At 50.1% G+C, this 19,341-nt stretch overlaps 1 protein-coding gene across 13 annotated transcripts; it reads left to right on the top strand.

The window, feature by feature from the left end:
• The first annotated feature begins 221 nt into the window (after positions 1-221).
• ARMC12 (armadillo repeat containing 12) lies at positions 222-17,444 on the top strand. 13 transcript variants are annotated; one of them, XM_032340526.1, is made up of 9 exons: positions 222-537; positions 1,763-1,964; positions 4,462-4,548; positions 5,181-5,261; positions 7,742-7,857; positions 9,065-9,199; positions 15,035-15,208; positions 15,355-15,426; positions 17,061-17,429. In XM_032340526.1, the coding sequence occupies exons 2-9, from the start codon at positions 1,868-1,870 to the stop codon at positions 17,397-17,399; spliced, it is 1,101 nt and encodes a 366-aa protein (XP_032196417.1). In that variant the 5' UTR covers positions 222-537; positions 1,763-1,867; the 3' UTR covers positions 17,400-17,429. The 13 variants fall into 13 exon arrangements, with proteins under 13 accessions (XP_032196417.1, XP_032196419.1, XP_032196413.1 ...); XM_032340528.1 differs by lacking the exon at positions 1,763-1,964 and having other exon boundaries at positions 223-537; XM_032340522.1 differs by lacking the exons at positions 222-537; positions 1,763-1,964 and adding an exon at positions 3,782-4,124.
• Positions 17,445-19,341: the final 1,897 nt, after the last annotated feature.

The raw sequence follows: 19,341 nt of genomic DNA, 5'->3' as shown, positions 1-19,341 counted from the left end.
CGGGCTTCCGTTGTCACGTGACCGCGTCCCAGGTCTTCCAAGTGTGGGGCTGGCGCGTTCGCCGCTCTCCTCCAGACCGTACCGAGCGCTGGTGGGGCTCGGGCGGCAGCTCGGGCGGCTCTTTTTCCCTCGGGGAGCTACCAGCACCTGCCTACCCCCACAACTGTGCTACTTGGGCCCCGCACACGCCTGCGCTGCTACACTGGGGTGCAGGTGGGGGATGAAGAGGTCTGAGTGCTGTAAGGCTGGAGGGGTCTCCCTACCCCCACTCCCGGCAGGGCGCGAGTCCCCGGGGCTCCGCACCGGCCTTCGGCCGCCCCCGGCCGGGCCCCAGCGCGCACTCGCAGGGCTGCGGCGGCGGCGGCGGGGAGACCGCGGCGGCGGGGAGGCTGCGCGCCGAGCGCAAGCCGCGAGCACAAACAGGGCGAGGAGGCTGGTGTGAGCGCCTGGGCCCGGTGCCAGCGCGCCGGGGCTGGAACACAATGTCCCGAGCGGGCGGGCGAGCGGGGAGCGAGAACAGCCTGACTCAGCAGCTGGGTAAGTGGGTGTGCTCGCTCACCAGATCAACCGCTCTTGCAGCCTGCGGTCAGCGACGACCCAACTCGGAGGCTCCCTCGAGCGGGGGGTGGGGGGGAGTTGGAGGGGAAGGCGGGCGCACAGCCGGCTCCCCGGCTCCCGCCCCTGCCTGCCGCGCGGGACCTCCACGTGGCCGTTTGCGCATCCCTCTGCCTGCTCGCCCCTGCGTTTCCAGCATCACAGGGCCCCCAGCCCGAGCGGAGCAGGCTCGGCTTCCCCCACCCCCGGCCCTGGGGAGAGGCGCTCTCCTCGTGCCACCGGGCAGGTGTGGCCTGGCCTACAGCTTCTGTGTCCCAAGTACCGTTTCCCCCAAAGCCCATCACTCTGGGAGACCTCTGGAGGTCTTGGTATGGGGGATGGAACTCATCATCCTAGAAGTGGGGGGTAGATATTTGTCCTAGGGTGGTGGGGAGCACAAGAACAGGATGCTGAGAGAAGTGGGATATAGGGCAAGAAGATCTCCCCCACCTCTGTCCTTGGCTGACCCAGAGTTTAGAGTCTCTTCCTGTCCCCTCCCCTCAAAACCACTAGGCCCCTGAAGATTTCCTCAGAGGGAGAGAGAGCAGGTGGGGAGGTGCTTTGAAGCCTGAGACCCTGCTTCTCTGCCTTACCCACCCTCCCACCCAAAGCCACAACAAAGACCCATGAATCCTGCCACCCAGCCACAAAGCTACTCCTTCCTCTTCTGGGCCTGCTGTCCTGGTGGGGCCACTGTGAGGATGACAGCCCAGAGGTGGACTTTTCCTGGAGGCGTTGATCTGTCCCACACCCTCGCCTCCTGGGGTGTCTGCTAGGTGCCCCAGGGGACACGCTGTGCCTGGAGTGTGCCAGAGCTGGCAGGGAGGGGCTCCGTCCTCTGCTGAGTTCCAGGAAAGGCCCTGGCAGCCAGCACAGGCCTGGGCTCGAGGGCCTTGGAGGGTGGGGTTGGGGGAGGGACCCCAGGCAGCAGAAGCGCTTCACCTGGGCCTCATGCCCCTGGGCCATCTGATGGCATCTCTGGCATCCTCTGAGGAGATGGATGCCAATGCAGGCCTGGGCCATGGACCCCCTTCCCACACAGACAGTCATTTTTCCCATATATGTGTTCATCCAGCCAGTGCTCACTGAATCTCCCAGCCAGAATGTGCCTTAACTGTTCTCAGCTCCAACCCTCTACCTAATGTATGAACTGTCCATGATATCCCAGGTCAGTCATTGTTCTGAAGCTGTCTGCATACCTACGGTGACAGGGACACTCACAAGGCAGCCCATTATCTCCGGGTTCAGTTACCTACGGGACACCTGTCCTCACATGACCTGGAAGTGGCTGAACTCATCTTCATATTGCTCACACCAGCTCTTCCCCTTTACCCACAGTGACTGTCCCATCGCCCAAACTCACCATGAAGGTGGGTTAATTTTTTTTTAAATATTTTATTTATTTATTTGACACAGAGAGATCACAAGTAGAGAGGCAGGCAGAGGGAGAGCGGGAAGCAGGCTCCCTGCTGAGCAGAAAGCCCAATGTGGGGCTCCGATCCCAGAACCCTGAGATTATGACCTGATCCGAAGGCAGAGAGGCTTAACCCACTGAGCCACTCAGGATCCTGAAGGTGGGTTAATTTTTAACTATTTTTTCTCCTTCATCATCCTATACCCAAACTCCTCCCTTTGTTACTTTTATTACAAGATGTATTGTTCCTTATTTTTCTCATCCACTTCTTCCTCTCTATCCCAGACGTTCCACCTTTGGCTCAAATTCCCACAGCCTCTGCCACACCTTTCTGACCCATGTTTTTCCTTTCTCCTAACTAGCCTACTGGAAAACTGTATGTTTTCAACTTCAGACTCCTCAGCCAAGCACACTGGGTACACAATTCTCTCGGCTGTGTGTTCCACATGAGGGGACCTGGGGTCATTCGTGGTGTGCCCAGATCACAGAGTCTAGCCCTGGGCCTAGTTCATAGCAGAAGGGCAGCAGATATTAGTCAAGTGACCAACCCACTTGACTGTGCTCTTCTCTCATTTTTCTCTCCTGACTCGGCCTCCTCATTCCCATCAAGCCTGCTGGTTCCTGGTACTTGCTCAGGCCTTCTGTTTTGAAAAGTCACAATTTTTTATCTACCCAATCTTCAGAGAGGGTGGGGAAGGGAGAAGCAGACATCCAAGTTAACGTCAAGGAGTCTGTGCCAAATGCCAACTGCAGAGCCCTTGAGTGCCTGCTGGGAGCAGAAAACCACTGAGGGGGGTGGAAGGCCAAAAGGGGAGTGGGCACAACCAGTGACTTTGGGTTTATAGAGGGGTCTTTTCACGGTTGGAGAGTCCAGCCTGCCTAGCTCTGGGTCCCTGGTCTGATGCCCATGATCCTTCAAAATCCACCTCCTGCAGGAAGGCTCCGATCATTTCCACCCAATGTTGATCATTTTGTCAGCTTCCCTCAGAGCCTTATGAGCTGCCTTCAGTCTCTTTACTTTATTGCTTATTTTGTCTTGTAATATTTTCAACCCCATAGATTATAAATTCTCTATAATCTATATAGTATCTCATTTACTTATTTAATATAATCTATTTATTTTGAGAAGGAAGCATAAGGTAGGACATTCCAACTTTGGAGGGCACATAAACCTGGATCTGGATTCTAATACTTGGTTGTTTGGCCTTGGGCAAGTCTCTCAACCTCTCTGAGCCAGTCTCTTCATCTAAAAAAGTCGCAAATGATACCTACCTTGCAGACAAGGGGCAAAGATGACACAGAATACAAAGGGCCAAGAAAGTGCCTGTTGCATAGTGATCAGACAATCCGTAACTAGTCCCCTCCACAGTGGAACACTTTTAAGCGTGAAAAAGGACACTATTAATCATTACACCAGTTTCACAGACTTGACCCGGGGCGCAAGGCCATCCTACCCTAACTTACAATGACGGGTAGGGCAGGGTTCGGATCCCGAGGCACCGTAGCCCAGCGCCTAAGCATTAAGGCGCCAAGCAGAGCCCAAGCTCATTGAGCGCTTGTTGAATGAGCAGAACCGGTCCTCCCTTCAGTTTCGTGCAGCAGCAGCGAGTGGAGAAGCAGATTGAAAAGCCCGCCCCCGCCGCCTCCCCACCCCGACCCAGGTCCCAAAGCCTCCCGTAGCCTCCTTTCTCGAAGGTCTTCTCCAGCCCGCTTCCCCCGCCCTCGGTTGCCGTGGAAGCAGTGACGTGTACGTGAGGGGCGTGATCTCTCTCCATCCTCTCCCGGAGCCCTGGCTCCTACATACCCAGACTAGAGGAGAGGATGAGATTGGGGTCTTCGAACCTACCGCCCGCCTCCGGGCCTGGAGCTAGCCACGCCCACCTGGCCGCGCGCTTCCCCGCGCTTCCCCTCCCGCGCACCGCGGACGCGTGGCTCGCTCGAGGGCGGTCCCCCCGATCCGCAGCCCTCCAGGCGCCGGTGATTCGGCTGGGGTCCGGAGAATGCCGGCTTCAGCCTCTGGGGTCCCTTTCCACCCCTTCACCCTCGCCGGGCCAATGGATCCCGAGAACGCGGGCGGGCGCACAGCCCGGGCCCGCCCCTTCCCGGGCAGCCCTAGGCACGCTCCGCGTCCTGGGGGGTTGTCGGGAAGGGTGGGAGCCGAGGGGCGCCGGGGCGCCGCGAAGCGCGGGAGGGAAGGGGTTAAACAAGGTGCCGGCTCCGGGCGCAGCGGGAGTGGGGGGAAGGGAGCGAAGGGAAAGTGAGAGCGGGGGTGGGGGGGCGGGAGGGGGGACGGGAGCGAAAGAACATCCTGTGCCCGCCGCCGGATGCGCGCCTGGGGAGGAGGTAGTCCGGCGGGTGGGGGAGCTAGAGGAGGCGAGGCCCGGGGCGGGGAAAGGCTTGGCCTCCGCCCCCCCACCAACCCGGCCCTTCTCCTCTGGGGGCGCCTCTTCCAGTGCTTTCGCTGCGTTTCTCCCGGTCCCCACGCCTTCGCTGGAGTAACGAGGTACCGAGAGGCCCCCGAATCTGGTTCCTGGGCCGGGGTAAGCGCCAGCTGGGGAGGGGACGGTCTCGGAGAGTGTGGGTCTACGTCAGGGTGCGGGCGGCACCCCCAGTCTTTCGCCTCTCCGCTTTCTTGCTTTCTACTGGGGCGGGGCGGGGGGGGGTGGCTCACACGTGTGAATTGCACCATGTTCACCGAGAGTCACAACATAGGTTCTCAAATTCAGTCTGACAGCGGCACTTCCCGTAGGTGTCAATAGACCCGTATTCCGGAGAAGGAAACTGAGGCTCAGATTATGGAATTTGCCCAAACCCAAGCCCTTCGGGACTCCAGTGAGCTTTTCATTATAGAATACGCTAATTTCCCCTTGGCTTCAAGCGCCGGTCCCTTCCAGAGTCCCCCATCGTAATGGCCTGGCATTGTCTTGCACCGTAGGCCCCCAATAGTACATTAGGCTTTTCTAGTTAACTAGGCTGAAACACTCATTTACCAGAGCCTGGTAGTTTGAGGTTTCATAGGTGGGGAATAGGCTGATAAGTATTTGCGGGGAGGACTTTAAAGGGGGCTCCAGAGTTGTTCAAGGCAATTGAATGGGTTAGGGATGCTGGGACTGATTAGCCTGAAGAAGAGCAGAGTGGGAGGGGTAGGTGGGATGAATAATGTGTCTTTCAGGTGTCATTGAGGCCCACCATCTGAGTACTCACTGCTTTCCCACACCCAACACTTTTGTCCCGGTGAAACCTGCTTGTAATGGTAATTATTACAGTTGACATTTGATGGGCTCTGCGTGCTGGGTTTCAAGTACCTAATCCTCACAAACAACCCCATGAGACAGACATTATTATTCCCATTTTACAGGTAGGGAAAGTCAGGTACAAAGAAAGCACAAAACTAAGTGGCTGAACTGGTTTTGAACCCTGGTAATCTGGCTAGAGCCCCCTCTCCTTCACTAAACTAAATTGCACCTGCCAGTGATGGGAACAACAGCTTTGAAAGTAGAAAGCTAGGCCAGATGACAGAGAGGTGTGTTGTCGGGCAGCCCAGGACTTTTTGCCTTGGTGAAGGCAGGTAAGAAACTTGGAGGCTGACAGTGTGTGTATATGGAATCTCAGACTTCTCTCTAGTCAGTGATTCCAGATCTTTGCATTTGACAGAAGAAACAATGCAAGGAAACAAAAGCCACATTCCTGCAAAGTTGCAGCTTTCATTTAGGCACCCTAAGAACATTCAAAACACAACTGCCATCTATTAGTATCATCATTTCATAAAAGCAAGTGCATTTTAATTCCCAAAATAAGAAAGACTCATCTAAATAAAAAGCAGTCATTCCCAAGGAGGGACAGTCATTGACTTCACACCAACAAATGGACTTCCCTCTGTTTTTTTTTTTTGTTGTTTTTTTTTTTTCCACTTTGCTGTAAACTAATGAAAATGTCACTCTGGGCATGGCCTCTGCCTCTCCATCCCTCTGCATCATTTGAGAGCAGAACCAAAAGAAGTGGGCCTTAGGTGTAGCAGAAAAGTGTTAGATTAAAGCCAAGAAGAAACTCCTTTTTCGGAAACCTTTAAAGAACAGGTAAGCACAGCATTTGCTTAGGAAATAAGGGTTGCAGAATCAAGTCCATGGACTGGAGAGGCCAGTAGCCCTGGGTGCTACCCCGGAGAAAGGCAGGCAGGAATCTTGTTCTGAAGGATCTAGCCTCAGATCCACTAGGGTAGCCTTAAAACCTAAAGCTGTCCCAACAGGCAGCCATTTCCTGCCTGGAGTTCATAGGGCATGACAGGTGGTTTTATGGCAGCTGGAGACCTCCAAGGGCCTCTGTTACCCCTCCTTGCAGTAGTCACCCACCTTGGGGCTGGGTAGAGTGCTACGAATGACCTTGAGGAGGACCAAGAACAGTAGAGAGGAAGGAAAGAGAAAAGCCACCTGGCAGTTGCCTACATCCTGGGGTGTGATGGGTGAAGGCTCTGGCAGGCAGGACTTGCTGGCTGCAGCAGCCTGAGGATGCTGTTTCCCTCCTTCCCCACCTCCTTCAAGGTAGCCCGGGGCCTAGAACCTTCCAGCAGGAGCTCAAAGCCAGGCAGGTAAAGCCCTCTTCTGGCACAACAATGCTCCATGCTGGTTCTGGGCCTGAGCCTGGCTTGGGACTTGTCACCTCCCTGTTTTGTATAAGAAGGCAAGGCTGCAGGGTATGGGGACAAGCAAGGAAGGGGAAAAGAGAGAAGGGTCTGCTCTCACCTGCCCCATCCGATTGAGACCAAGTCCTCCAAAGCGGGATTCTCATGTTTCTGGAATAGTGGCATTTTTCTGACTCCCCAGGGGGCCTCAAGCCTCATCTCGTCCTGTAGGGTTGAATGGGACAGCGTGCTGGGTGCTAGGGTGTGGGGCCCTGAACTGTGATACTCCAAGATTTAGGTCCCCATCATGGAAAAGCATACACCTACCCAGATTGTAATCCTGGAGTTAGAGAATGATAAATGTGGATCCCCCCAGTTGCAAACAGTCACAGACTATGCCAGACAGGGGCAGTCTCTTCCTCCTCCATGGTCACACTGGTCAAATGGGCCTTGAGCCCCTGTACCCAGATTCTCTTGTCATGGTTCTGCCCTCAAGTCCTCAAAGAATGACAGAAGTCATGATTTGAGCACCTAAGTGCAAGACTTTACCGGATGTTGGAGATGCAGAGAGGGCTGCCTTCAAGAGCTTCTGGCTAGACGGGTAGATATTACCTACTACAGGGGAACTACAGCTGCCGAAAATGATGGGTTTGCCTGAGGACTGCAGGACTTTATGAAGTGCTCCCCTTGATGGAAGGGGGCCCTGCCTGCAAAGCACCTCGAGGCCCAGCAGTGGATCTGTGGTGAGGAAATCAAAGATGGGGAGCCCTGCAGTGAGAGAAAGGTGTTGCTTATGGGCATATCCCAAATACCCATCCTAGAAACTTCCAAAAGAACCAGGTCAGAAATTGGGCCTCTGCTGCCCTCTAATGGAGGAAAGCAGCGTCTAGCGCTGCCTGCCGGGACCCAACAACCAACCTGCTTCCCCTAAAGGAAAGGGGATGTGAGGGACCTTCCTGCCCACCACCCCCCCGACTTTTTATTCCCCTAGAGTCTTGAGCTTCATTTCCAACAGCCTCTGAAGACGAATCTTTTCCCCTTCCAAGCACTCTTGGTTGTCCCGTTTCCTGATCACCACCCTCCATTCCGTTTCCCCAGTTTCCTTTGTTGCCCAGGTTCTGATGCTGGTATCCTGGTTCCTGGCCCCGCCAGAGTTCTGGTTCCAGAAGGCCCTTGCCAGGTGCCTTGGGCCTCGCTCCCACCCGGGCGCAAGGCCACACTGAAGACATGGGTATGAGCATCCCCCAGTACCTGGGGCAAATGGACATCCGCAAAGGTGTAGTGGGCTTGGCCACAGGTGCTGGGTTCATCTATCTGCTCTACAAGGCCATCAAGGCCGGTATCAAATGCCAGCCGCCCCTCTGCACTGCCTCACCCATCTGCATCGCCCGTGAGTGTGCGGGCCCTAGGGAGAGGGCTCTGCCCCAGGAGGCGCCTGCTCCCGAGGCCTCCAGTGTGGGAGGGCCCAAAGGTGACTCCTCCAAGTTCCTCTGTCCTTCCTTCCTCTTCTCCATCTGCCTCCAACCCACCGTAGAGATGCTAGCTCCAAGCCCCGAGGGAGTAGATGGCACTCTAAGTGTATCCTTGGGCCTCATCTGGCGGGTCTCCTGATTCTGCCTGCCCTCCAGCTCCCGGGATGTCCCTTCTTGGACACCTGGCATTAGCAGTACTCCTTAAGGGAAGGCTGGGCCACCTGCATGCCGAGAGCTTCCACTAGTCCGCAGAAGAAGCACCCTTCTGCAAGACTTGTTCATTGCCATCTGTTGGGCTCTCACTGCTGTGCAGTGATTATGATGAAAGAGTGCACATGACTGCCATAGACCAGCAAATTGTTATAGTAAACATACAAAACTAGGAAACTTACGATCTGAATGACACAGCATTAGACATAGCGCCCCTCTCGCAACACACACAGCTCAGCTCTACATGGGGGGTCCTGCATAGAGCAAGAAGGCATCTTCAGAAAAGGCAAGGCAGCCTCATCCCCAGGTCTCTCTACCCCGCTTCCCAACCCCATTCTTTGATGACTTCTGAGTCCGCAGCCTGAACTGGGCTGGGGTGGCTGTCTAGGCCTGGCAGTGGAGCGCGAGCGGCACGGGCGGGACTCGGGTGAGCTCCGGAGGCTGCTCAACTCCTTGGAGTACAAACAGGATGAGTACGCCAAGAGTATGATCCTGCACAGTATCACGCGCTGTGTGTACTTGCTGGAGGCCGAGGTGAGGGCAAGGAAGCAGGAGGCCCCTCCCAGCCAGCCCAGCCCCTGGGGGCTACGCCCAATCCCTACCCTCCTGGCTGGCCACACTGTGTCCTGGGACCTGTCTCTCTGGCCGATGGCGGGAGGGCTTGTGCTGAGGGGTCTTGTTGACATGGGGGGTGGATGCAGTGGGCCCAGGACACCCGCTTCTCCTGCCTCTTCTGTCTCTCCTGGCCCACTGCAGGCCTCCTCTTGTACTGCTGATGACATAAGCTTGGTGGGCTCCATGCTGGATGAGGAGGACAACAGTGTCAAAATCCAAGCTCTGAACACACTTAAAGCTTTCTCTGGCATCAGAAAATTCAGGCTCAAAATCCAGGTGAGCCCAGAGGCAAGTGGTGGATTAGAGCACACAAGATGTCCATAGTCCTTGGGTTCCTTAATGGGCAAAGGGCAAATGGTCATGTTCCAGAAGTTGTTTGGGTCTGAGTCTGTGATCCAGAAATAAGCTTTTCCTTTGTAGTAAGTGAGACCCTCGGGGGTCATCAGTCTTTGACTCTCAGGCTGAAACTGAACTGGGGTGCTGCTGGAGTGTCTCTGAGCCCTAAACAGCAGAAAGCACAGAGAGTCTTTCTGATACCAACTAATTCTACTGCACCCGTGGGGGTGTCCAACAATTCAACTCAATTCTGACAGTGTCTACCTGGGGTTAGTGCAGAGACCCCACGGGTAAAGGACAACGGACAGTCCCACAAGACCTTCCCCCCTCCCCCATTTCCCATGCTTGTCACAAGTGCCTTTATATTCGGCTATAAATTTAGACTTCCTCCTCTGGTTTGCTAATTCACTAGAATGACTCACAGAACTCAGGAAAACACTTAACATTTACCTGTTTATTAGGAAAGGTACAACCGAGGAGTGGTCAAATGGAGGAGTCATGTAGGGCAAAGTATGGAGGGAAAGGGTGCGAAGCTTCTTGACCTTCTCTAGGCAAGCCACCGTGTTAGCCCCTTGATGTGTTCACCAACCCAGAAGTTTGCTGAGCGCTGTCGTTTGGGGGTATTTATCAAGGTTTCATTATGTAGGTGTGATTGATGAATCATTGGCCATTGGTAAGCGAACTCAATCTCAAACCCCTCCCTTCCTCCTTCAACCCCCTAGTCATGGCTTGGCCTTACTGGCCACGAGTGCCCCTATCCGGAAGCTGTCTACCATCCACGAAGAGTCACCCAATGAGCATAAGGTTTGGAGTAACTAAGAGAATAATAAAAGGTTCTTCTATTGGACAATTATGAGGATATTTTTTAAAAAAGATATTATTTTAGAGAGAGAGCACAGGGAGGGGCAGTGGGAGGGAGAGGCAGAGAATCTCAAGCAGACTGTGTTGAGCACAGAGCCTGACCCAGGGCTCCATCTCAGGACCCTAAGATCGTGACCTGAGCCGAAACCGAGTTGGATGCCCAGATGACTGCCACCCAGGCACCCACTCCCCCCAATTTAAGGATTTTAGGAGTTCTGTGCCTAAAACCAGGGACAAGGATCAGATATACCAACCCCCACCCCTGATCCTGGTGACTAAGCCATGGATGCCTTCACTACCACCACATAGAGAAAATAGAAGCCACGAAATGTTCCCAGGCTTACTTGTTTCCCCATCCATCCTTTCCTCCTGATGCTATGAAAACATGGCTTTCTTCCTGTCTAGGATCAGCGTCCGTCTCAGTCCTGGATCCCTTCCCCTTCTTTAATGGCCTCTCTCCTTAATTAGCCTCTTTGAAATGGCCTCCCCTCTACTCCCTCCCATTAGGATTCAACATGCTCTCATTCTTCCAATCTTAAACAACCCCCTCCAAAAAAGAACCCTTCTTCCTTCCTTGACTTCCAAGTTTCTCTCTAGCAATTGGTTTCTCCTGAATGAAAAATCAGTAAAATATTGAAGACTTAACGTTTTATATATGGACCGTGGAAAGAACCATAAAACAAAATGCATGGCTGAGAACTAGAACTTGGCCAACAGGTTAGGTGTTCCAGAGACCCTCCCTGATCCCAAACTATACCTCCCAAACAGAGACAATTACTTCCTGCATGTTTTGTGCATCGATTCCTTGACTCTCTGTATAGCTTGGCTGTATATTCAGGTATCCTATTCTATCAGGGCAAGGCAAAATGTCAAGAATAGGCAAAATGCCATTTGGGACTTTTTAAGCTCCTTTATGTATTTCCAGTATGGAAATACATAGTTGGTAGTCTGTGGTTTGCCTCTCCCCCTACCCCAGCATTGAAGGATTGACCTTTTTTGGTGTGGAGAGCTGTTTCCTCATATTCCACTGCTATATAGTTCTAGTTCATGAATATCCTGCAATTATATTTATCCACTTGCCCATGGGTGGGCCCTGAAATTGTTTCCGCATTGTGTCATGAGGCTTCTCGTACACATCTCCCTCTAGGAACAAAGGAGTAGCTCTAGGATCCGTATGCAGGAGTGGGATGGCTGGGTGACAGTGTACGCCCAACTTCTCGAGATTTATGCACTCTACCAGCTCTGCCTGAGTCTTGCCATTGCATTATATTTCCTCCCCCAAATTTTATATTCTCACACTCTGATTTTTGGCAACAAGCTTTTTTGGAGAGGGGCGCCTGGCTGGCTCAGTCATCAGAGCATGCTACTCTTGATCTCGGGGTCATGAATTCAATCCCCATGTTAAGGGTGAAGCCTACCTAAAAATATAAAGAAAAAACATTTTATTGGGGCGGGGAAGGTCTCGGTCTCCACTTGCTGTCCACCTCTACTTTCTCCCCAAACCACCAGATCCAGGGCCAACACCTCCACTTAGATATCCTAGGGACCCTCTAACCCAGCATGTCCAAAATGGGCCTTGCCCCATTCCCTAAGTCAGACCACTCTATCCCAAGGGATCTGATCCCATCAACTCCTCGCTTGGTATTCCTCAGGGCTGTCAGCATAAAGAGCATGATCTCCACCTCCCTGCCGCAGTCCTAGCCATTCATACTGTATGTTTCATGCTCTCCCGCACCCCCAGGCCTTACACTTGCTGTTTCCTCTGCCTGAAACACCACCCAGACGAACTCTTAACTGTCCTTCAGGTTTCAGTGGGTAGGAAGGGGTTGGGGCAGGCAGAAACTGGTACTAATGGGAATACTGTGAATACTCCAGGATTCTAGCCCTCCTTTTATGTGGGCTCACAAAAAATGTAGCTTGTGGGGTTGTCTGTCTTTCCTAAGCATCTTGCCTCTCAGAAGCCAAGATCCCTTTGTTCATTGAACAGATGTATATTGAGCACTTACTTTTTGTTCAGGCACTGGAGATGCAACAGCAAGGAGGAAAGATCCCCCTCCCTGGGGGAAAGTTACATTCTAGCAGGGCAAGACAGGCAATACACAAATTAGTGAAATATACAGTATGTTTCGTATAACAAATGGAGGGAGAAAAATAAAAGTAGGGCCATAAAGAGGCAGGTATGAGGGTGGTGGTACAGTTTCAAAAGAGAAAATTTGGGGAACTTAGAGCTTGATGAAGAATTCTTAGAAATAACACCAAAAGCATGATCTAGAAGAGAAAAAAAAGTGGATACACTGGACTTCATCAAAACTAAAAACATATGCCTTGTGGGGGACCCTTTTGAGAGGATGAAAAGACAAGCTGTAGTCAGGGAGGAAATATTTGCAAAGCACATATCTGACAAAGGAGTCCTATCTAGATCATATAAAGAGCTCTCAAAACTCAACGTTAAAAAATCCAGTTAGAAAATGGGCAAAAAACGTGGAGATACTGCACTGAAGAAGATCTACGAGTTGCAAATAAGCCCATGAAAAGATGTTTAACATCAGTAGGCATCAGGGAAATGCAGATTATCACCACAATGAGATAGCACTCTACGCCTGTGAAATGATCCAAACTCAAAATTTGTGACAATACCACGTGCTCGTGAAGATAGAAATGGACTCTCTTGTATGTTGCTGGTGGGAATGTAAAATGATACAGCACTCACTCTGGAAAATAGTCTGGCCATTTCTTTAAAAAATGAACCATCAGGGTGCCTAGGTGCCTTGGTCAGTTGAGCACCCGACTTTCTATCTCAGTTCTGATCTTGACCGTAGGTCATAATAAGTTCAGGCCCTGCGCTGGGCTCCTTGCTGGGCATGGTGCCCACTTAAAAAGCAAAAACAACAAAAAACAAACTATACATTCACCAAACAACTCAGCAGTTGCACTCTAAGGCATTTATCCTAGAGAAATGAAAACTCGTCCCCACAAAAGCCCATAAGCAATTATTTGTTGGCACCCCTCTTGTACCAGTCAAGAACTGGAAACAACCAAAGTGTCTCTCAATAGATAAATGGTTCAACTGTGCAAATGCACACCACGGAACACTCCTCAGAAATAAAGGGGAATGAACTATTGATACAACAACTTGGATCTTAAGGACATTCTACTGAGTGAAAAACCAATCTCAGGAGGTCACAAAGCAGAACTCAACATGTAACATTCTCGAAGGGACGAAATTACAGAGATGGAGAATGGATGAGTGGTTACCAATGGGTAGAGCTGGTTTGGGTGTGTGTGGAGGGGGAGGGTTATGTGACTACAACAGAGTCCCATGAGGGAAATCTCTGTGGTGAGGGGACAACTCTGATGGAACAATCTGTTGACAGCCGTGGTGGTTACATGAATCCCCATATGTGACAAAATGACAAAGACGGTACAGACACCTTGCACCAGTACTGATATATGCAGTGTTGATACTGTATGTAAGTACATAAGGTTAACCATTGAGGGAATCTGGGGGAAGAGCCCACAGGATGTGTCTATGCTATTTTTGCAAGTTCCTGAGAATTAATAATTATTCAAAAATAAAAAGTTTCAAAATAAAAAGTGTGTTGCCTGTGACAGTGCTGTGGAGAAGAATGAAATAAAGATGGAGGATAAGGAAGGCTGGGTGGGGAGTGGTTGCAGTCTTAAAAAGGGTAGTGGTTGGGGAAGGCCTGACTGGGAAGGTGACATTAAAGCACAGTCTTGAAGGAGGTAAGAGAGTGAGCTCTAACTATCTGGAAGGGAGAGCATTCTAAGTAGAGAAAACAGCCTGTGCAAAAACAAGATAAGTGTGTACTTGGCATGCTCAAAGAATAACTAAGAGACCATTGTGACAGCAACCGTGGGAGCAAAGAAGAGAAGAGGAGATGAGGTCAAAGACATTGTAAGGGGAGAGGGGCAGGCCATATTGGACCGTGTGAACCACTGGAAGGACTTTAGCCCTTACCTTGAATGAACTAGGGACAGGAGCAGAAGAGGGACGTGTCTAACATGTCTGCTGTTCTGGAAATAGACGGGGGAGGATGGAAGCCGGGAGACAGGAGGCTATTGGAGAAATGTAGGTGAGAACTGATGGTGGCTTGGAACAGGTGGTAGATGCAGCTTGATAGACCTCGCTGGATCTTGACAAAACCTGTTGACAGATTTTGAAGGTAGAGCTGACAGAATTTTCTGAAGGACTAGAAAAGCAGTGTGAAGAGAAAGTCGTTAAAGAGGATTACAGACTTTTGACCTGAGTAGGGGGAAGGGAGTTGTGACCAAAAGCAGAGGCAGGGAGGGTGGTGGGTATGTGTTAACTCTGAGAGGTCGAGCAGGCATTCTGGGAAGGGGAGTCTGACTGGCTCAGTCGGTGGAACGTGCAACTCTCCATCTTGGAATTGTGTCTTTGAGCCCCATGTTGGGTATAGAGATTATGTAAATATAAAATCTAAGAGAGAGCGAAAGAGAAAGGAAGGAAGGGAGAAAGAAAAAAGCCTTCTGATGAGAAATGGAATTGACACCAGAATATGTCTGAGTTTTCTCAGAAAGGTTTGGGATAGAGACAGAAATTTGAAAGGCACCAGCATCAACAGTATTTAACACTGAGTCTGGATAATAACACTGAAAGAGTGAGGAAGACAGAGAAGGAAAGGTTGGGCAGAAGAACCAGGAAAGGAGTTCGTGGAAGAGAAGCCAGGTGCAGAAAGGACGCAGGTGTGGCCAACTAGGTCAAGTCACGTTGAGAGTTGAAGTTAAAGAGAGTTGTCTACTGGGTTTGGTCTTGGGCATCATAGGTAGGGGTAGGGGAAGAGTGAACACAGAGTCTGGGATAGTGTTGGGGATCACCACATAAAGGCAGACCCTTCCCTCCTCATCCCCTCTACCCGACCCCCCCCCCCCCAGGAACACACCATCAAGGTACTGGAACTGATCTCTACCATCTGGGATTCGGAGCTCCATGTTGCAGGCCTCAGACTCCTCAACAGCCTCCCACTGCCTGACTACGTACACCCACAGCTGCGACGGGTGATGCCTGCCTTGATGGAGATCCTTCAGTCCAACTATATCCTGGCACAGGTGCCTAAGAACCATGGCCCTGGCCCTGCCCCTCCTGACCAGCCCTGCCTGGCCTAGCACCTAGAGGGAGGAGTGGAGATTAGTGCCTTCCCTGCTCGGGCCCACTTTGACCTGCCTTCTCATGCTTTACTCTTTCTTTTATTCAGGTGCAAGCCATACGATTGCTGAGCTACCTGGCACAGAAGAATGACCTTCTGTATGATATTCTCAACTGCCAGGTGAGAAAGGAACTGAAGAAAGGTTGATGGATACCAACTCACATCCTAGGGAAGGAAGAATCATGGATACCCCAGGCAGACTCAGTCCTCACAAGATCATCTTGTTTCTCTTCCTGCCTTTGCGCTAGATATATTGAAAACCATCCCCTCTTCCATTCTCCCAATAGAATGAGAGTTCATTTTGTTGAGAGGGGGATTCTCTTTAAGGGGCTTTCTGAACTCTGAGAGCCAAGAATCCAGGTGACAAAACAAAAGTAAATGTAGGTATTTTCATATTAGAGAAAAATTACTTATAACCAAAACCATTATTAGGATAGACAGGGTCACTGCATGATAATGGTTCAGAAGGATAAAGGAACTCTAAACTTATATGAACCCCGTAACATAACCTCAAATTTTATATGGCAAAAAATGATAGGATGACAAGGAAATATTTTCCTTTTAATTTTTTTTATGCTTTAGTAAGATACAGGGAAGAGACAAAATGTAATATTTAAACATAGTGGCAATTATATATATATACATACACACACAGACACATTGTGAAAAGGATTCTCATCATCTAGTTGATGAACACATCTATCACTTCACATATGTATCTTTGTGTGTGTGTGAGAACATTTAAGTTCTACTCTCAGCAAATTTCAATTATTTAATACAGTGTTATTAACTATAATCACTATGTTTTACATTAGATCTTCAGACTTTATTCAAAAAAATTTTTTAAAGAGAGTGAGAGCACAAACTACAGGGGGAGGGGTAGAAGGAGAGAGAGAATCTCAAACGGGCTCCACAGCCAGCATGGCTCCTAACACAGGACTCAATCTCAGACGCTGAGATCATGACCTGAACCAAAGTCGAGATTTGGATGCTCAACTGACTGGGCGACCTAGGTGCCCCCAGACCTTATTCAATTTATAGCTTGTACCAATGTCTCCCTCTTTCTTCTACACAACCAGCACCTAGTAACCACTTTCCTACTCTGTTTCCAAGTGTGAATATTTATTTATTTATTTACTTACTTACTTACTTATTTACTTATAGATTCCACCAATAAGTGACACCATGCAATATTTGCCTTTCTTTGTCTGGCTTATCTCACTCAGCATGATGTCCTCAGAGTTCACCCATGTTGTCACAAATGGCAGGATTTCCTTCTTTCTCATGTCTGAATAATTGTAAGGAAAAATTGACACATCCCCCATCACAATGGAAGATTTGGGAGATTAATTTTTTCAGCAGTTAAGAGATAAAATCCTAAAACCAGTAAGGGTATATTTGCTGTGAATAATACAAATAAGCTTGAGCCATTAGACACACTTAGAACATTCTATAATTAGTAAGCATATATTCCTCTCGAGCACACAAAATATTTATAAAAATCAACCACATGCTAAGCTGTCATGTTGGACTCAACAGGTTTCCCAGAATCAGTATTAGATCCTATCTCTCAAGTTTTATGACCGTAGGGCCATTATGTTGAAGAATGACAATGAAAGGAAAACTAAAAAATTCCTATACGGTTGAAACAGACTGGGTGTCCTGGGGAGTTGAGACAATAGGAAGATGGAAGAGGCAGAACTTCAGAACTTGTCTTGGATTTCTTTGCCATGGTCTCTCTCCTCCCATCACAGGTGCACTCCAACTTCCTGAACCTGTTTCAGTCCACACAGCCCGGGAGTCTGCTGTTTGAGGTACTGGTGTTTGCTGAGCGGCTAAGTGAGGGCCGGAATTCACCCCACTACCGTGCTGTGAAGTGGCATTACAATGAACAATCTTTGCATGAAGCTCTCTTTGGGGATGAGTCACGACTGGCAGATCGGCTGCTCGCCCTGGTCATCCACCCTGAGGAGGAAGTTCAAATCCAGGCCTGCAAGGTCATAGTCAGCCTGCAGTGCTCCCAGGATGTGGGAGTCCGGCCCTCTTCCTGCAGGCCCAGTCATTCCTACTTTAATAGCGGGGAAAATAATTAAGGAGAGCCAATAAATGACTATGGGAGAAAATCTTGGAGCAGTTTCTGTCTAGGGTCTTCCAAGGGCTGGCTGTAGATTTCATCCCTGAGCAGGTCAAAGCATGGGCACATCTCCCAAAACACATCCCCACTTCCCTGTTAAGGGAACAGATTCTCTTCTCCCCTTGCTGCTTTTCCAATTTGAATGTGGAGCCAATGCTTAGAGGGAATTTCAGAGAGAAGCCATGTTTGGGGACTGAGGTCAAAGATAATCAACAGGAGACAGTATTGCACTGGGTTCCTCCAGATGGCCTAGCCTGGGCCTCAGCAGCCAACCACCTCCAAATCTTAGTGGCTTAAAAAATGACAAGGTTATTTATCACAGCCCCTAGCAGGTCAGCCAGGGTGTGGGGGAGCAAGTATCTTATTAAATCATCATCTCTCAGTGACCAAGGCTGAGAGGGGCTCTTAATGTGATCTACAACTCCTAGAGAAGGAAAAGGGAATGTGGCAGTGATCCCTGGCTCTTAAAAGTTAGACCAGAAATGATGCTCCCCATTTCTGCTCACATTTTGCTAGCCAAAGGGCATAGGGAAGATCAGTCTTACCATGTGTCCAAGGAAGAACTGAAAGTATTTGGTGACGGCATGAATTATAGCGACTGCATGCAACGGGAAGAGTGAGAGCTCTAGAGTCAGACTCTCAGGTTCAAATCCCAGCTCTGTCACTTACTAGCTGTGTGACCTTGGGCAAGCCATTTACCCTATTTGAGCCTCAGGCCTCCCCTCTTCCAGAAAAAGAATATAATAACAGTACTTATCTCATGAGGCTGTTGGGAGGATTATATGGGGATCATAGGAATTAATGAATGTAAGACACAGTGCTCTGTGTGCAGAGTTATTCATCAAAGGTCAAAGATTGAGAGTGAAAGATCGGCACTGGAAAGGTCCTTAGGGCATCACCTCTGAGGTTTCTCCAGTTTCTTTGGGTTACAGGCACTGGGGAGTCCCAGAACCCTCTATGAAGCCCCCTGAAATGCCACTGGAACTTAGTTTTAAAAACCAGAGTGACTGTGTGAGTCATATAAAAACCATAACCATGAAGCCTCTAGAAACAAGAAGACTGTCAAACCAAATATGGTCACCAATTTTCTGATTTTTCCTGATTTCACCTATTTTCATTGCATTTCCCACTTGTTCATTCATTGTGTGATCTTGAGCCCTTGCTGGAAAACAAGCAGTGGTGGTTGCTGATGGCTTAAGAAATCATTAGGAGAAAACTCTAAAATTGGAGTGTTCCATCTGCTACTACTTGATTCAGGAGGAAGAACATGTTGGCCCAGCTATGGAACACTGTTGTTCTTCAGAGGCAAGATTTAAAACCACAGTCTAGTCCAAGGCCAACCCTGGCATTTTGCAGAAGGAAAAAACAAAGCCAAAGAGGGAAAGTGACTTGCTCAAGGTTACATGATTGGCCTGGGGCCAGAATAGGGTTAGAACCCCTTGGTCTTGGGCTTTTTGCTTTCTGGTTCCTTGGGTTGAACCCCCTGGGAGTGGACCATGGACTAAACCAGAATCTGTGGCAGTTGAGAAGGACGGTGCTTCTGGTTTTTAGGGGTCCATTTTGGACTGAACTACTTAAGGACATAGAATTTCTGACCCAGAACTTCATCCCTTGGGTGGGGGGATGGTTGTTGATGAAGATGGGCTGAACAGAGAGCCAACCTCATCACCATCTCCCAAAGTTTGACTTGTCACCCTGAGTGGCTATCACTACCAGATCTGAATCCTCAGCCCTTGTCTCTCTCCTTAGTTCAGGCCTGAGGCTGCCTCTTCCTGCTTCTTGGATATACTACAGTCACCCCAGTGGAACTTGTCAAAAGCAAACATCATCCCATCCACCCCTCATCCCACTCCCCATGTTCCCATGTCACCAGCTAAGTATTGGGCATCACCTTCAACTTC

The sequence above is a fragment of the Mustela erminea genome, chromosome 4 (genome assembly GCF_009829155.1).
Source record: "Mustela erminea isolate mMusErm1 chromosome 4, mMusErm1.Pri, whole genome shotgun sequence".
Taxonomy (NCBI): domain Eukaryota; kingdom Metazoa; phylum Chordata; class Mammalia; order Carnivora; family Mustelidae; genus Mustela; species Mustela erminea.
The sequence above is the reverse complement of the archived record's forward strand: the minus strand, read 5'-3'. Positions and strand labels throughout refer to the sequence as shown.

What these genes read in the sequence shown, in the direction of transcription:
- ARMC12 (XM_032340521.1), top strand. Translation starts at nt 7,854, where the DNA reads ATGGGTATGAGCATCCCCCAGTACCTGGGGCAAATGGACATCCGCAAA. An exon ending in AATTCAGGCTCAAAATCCAG is followed by an intron (nt 9,200 to 15,034) that starts GTGAGCCCAGAG and finishes CCCCCCCCCCAG; the next exon opens with GAACACACCATCAAGGTACT. An exon ending in ATGATATTCTCAACTGCCAG is followed by an intron (nt 15,427 to 17,060) that starts GTGAGAAAGGAA and finishes CTCCCATCACAG; the next exon opens with GTGCACTCCAACTTCCTGAA.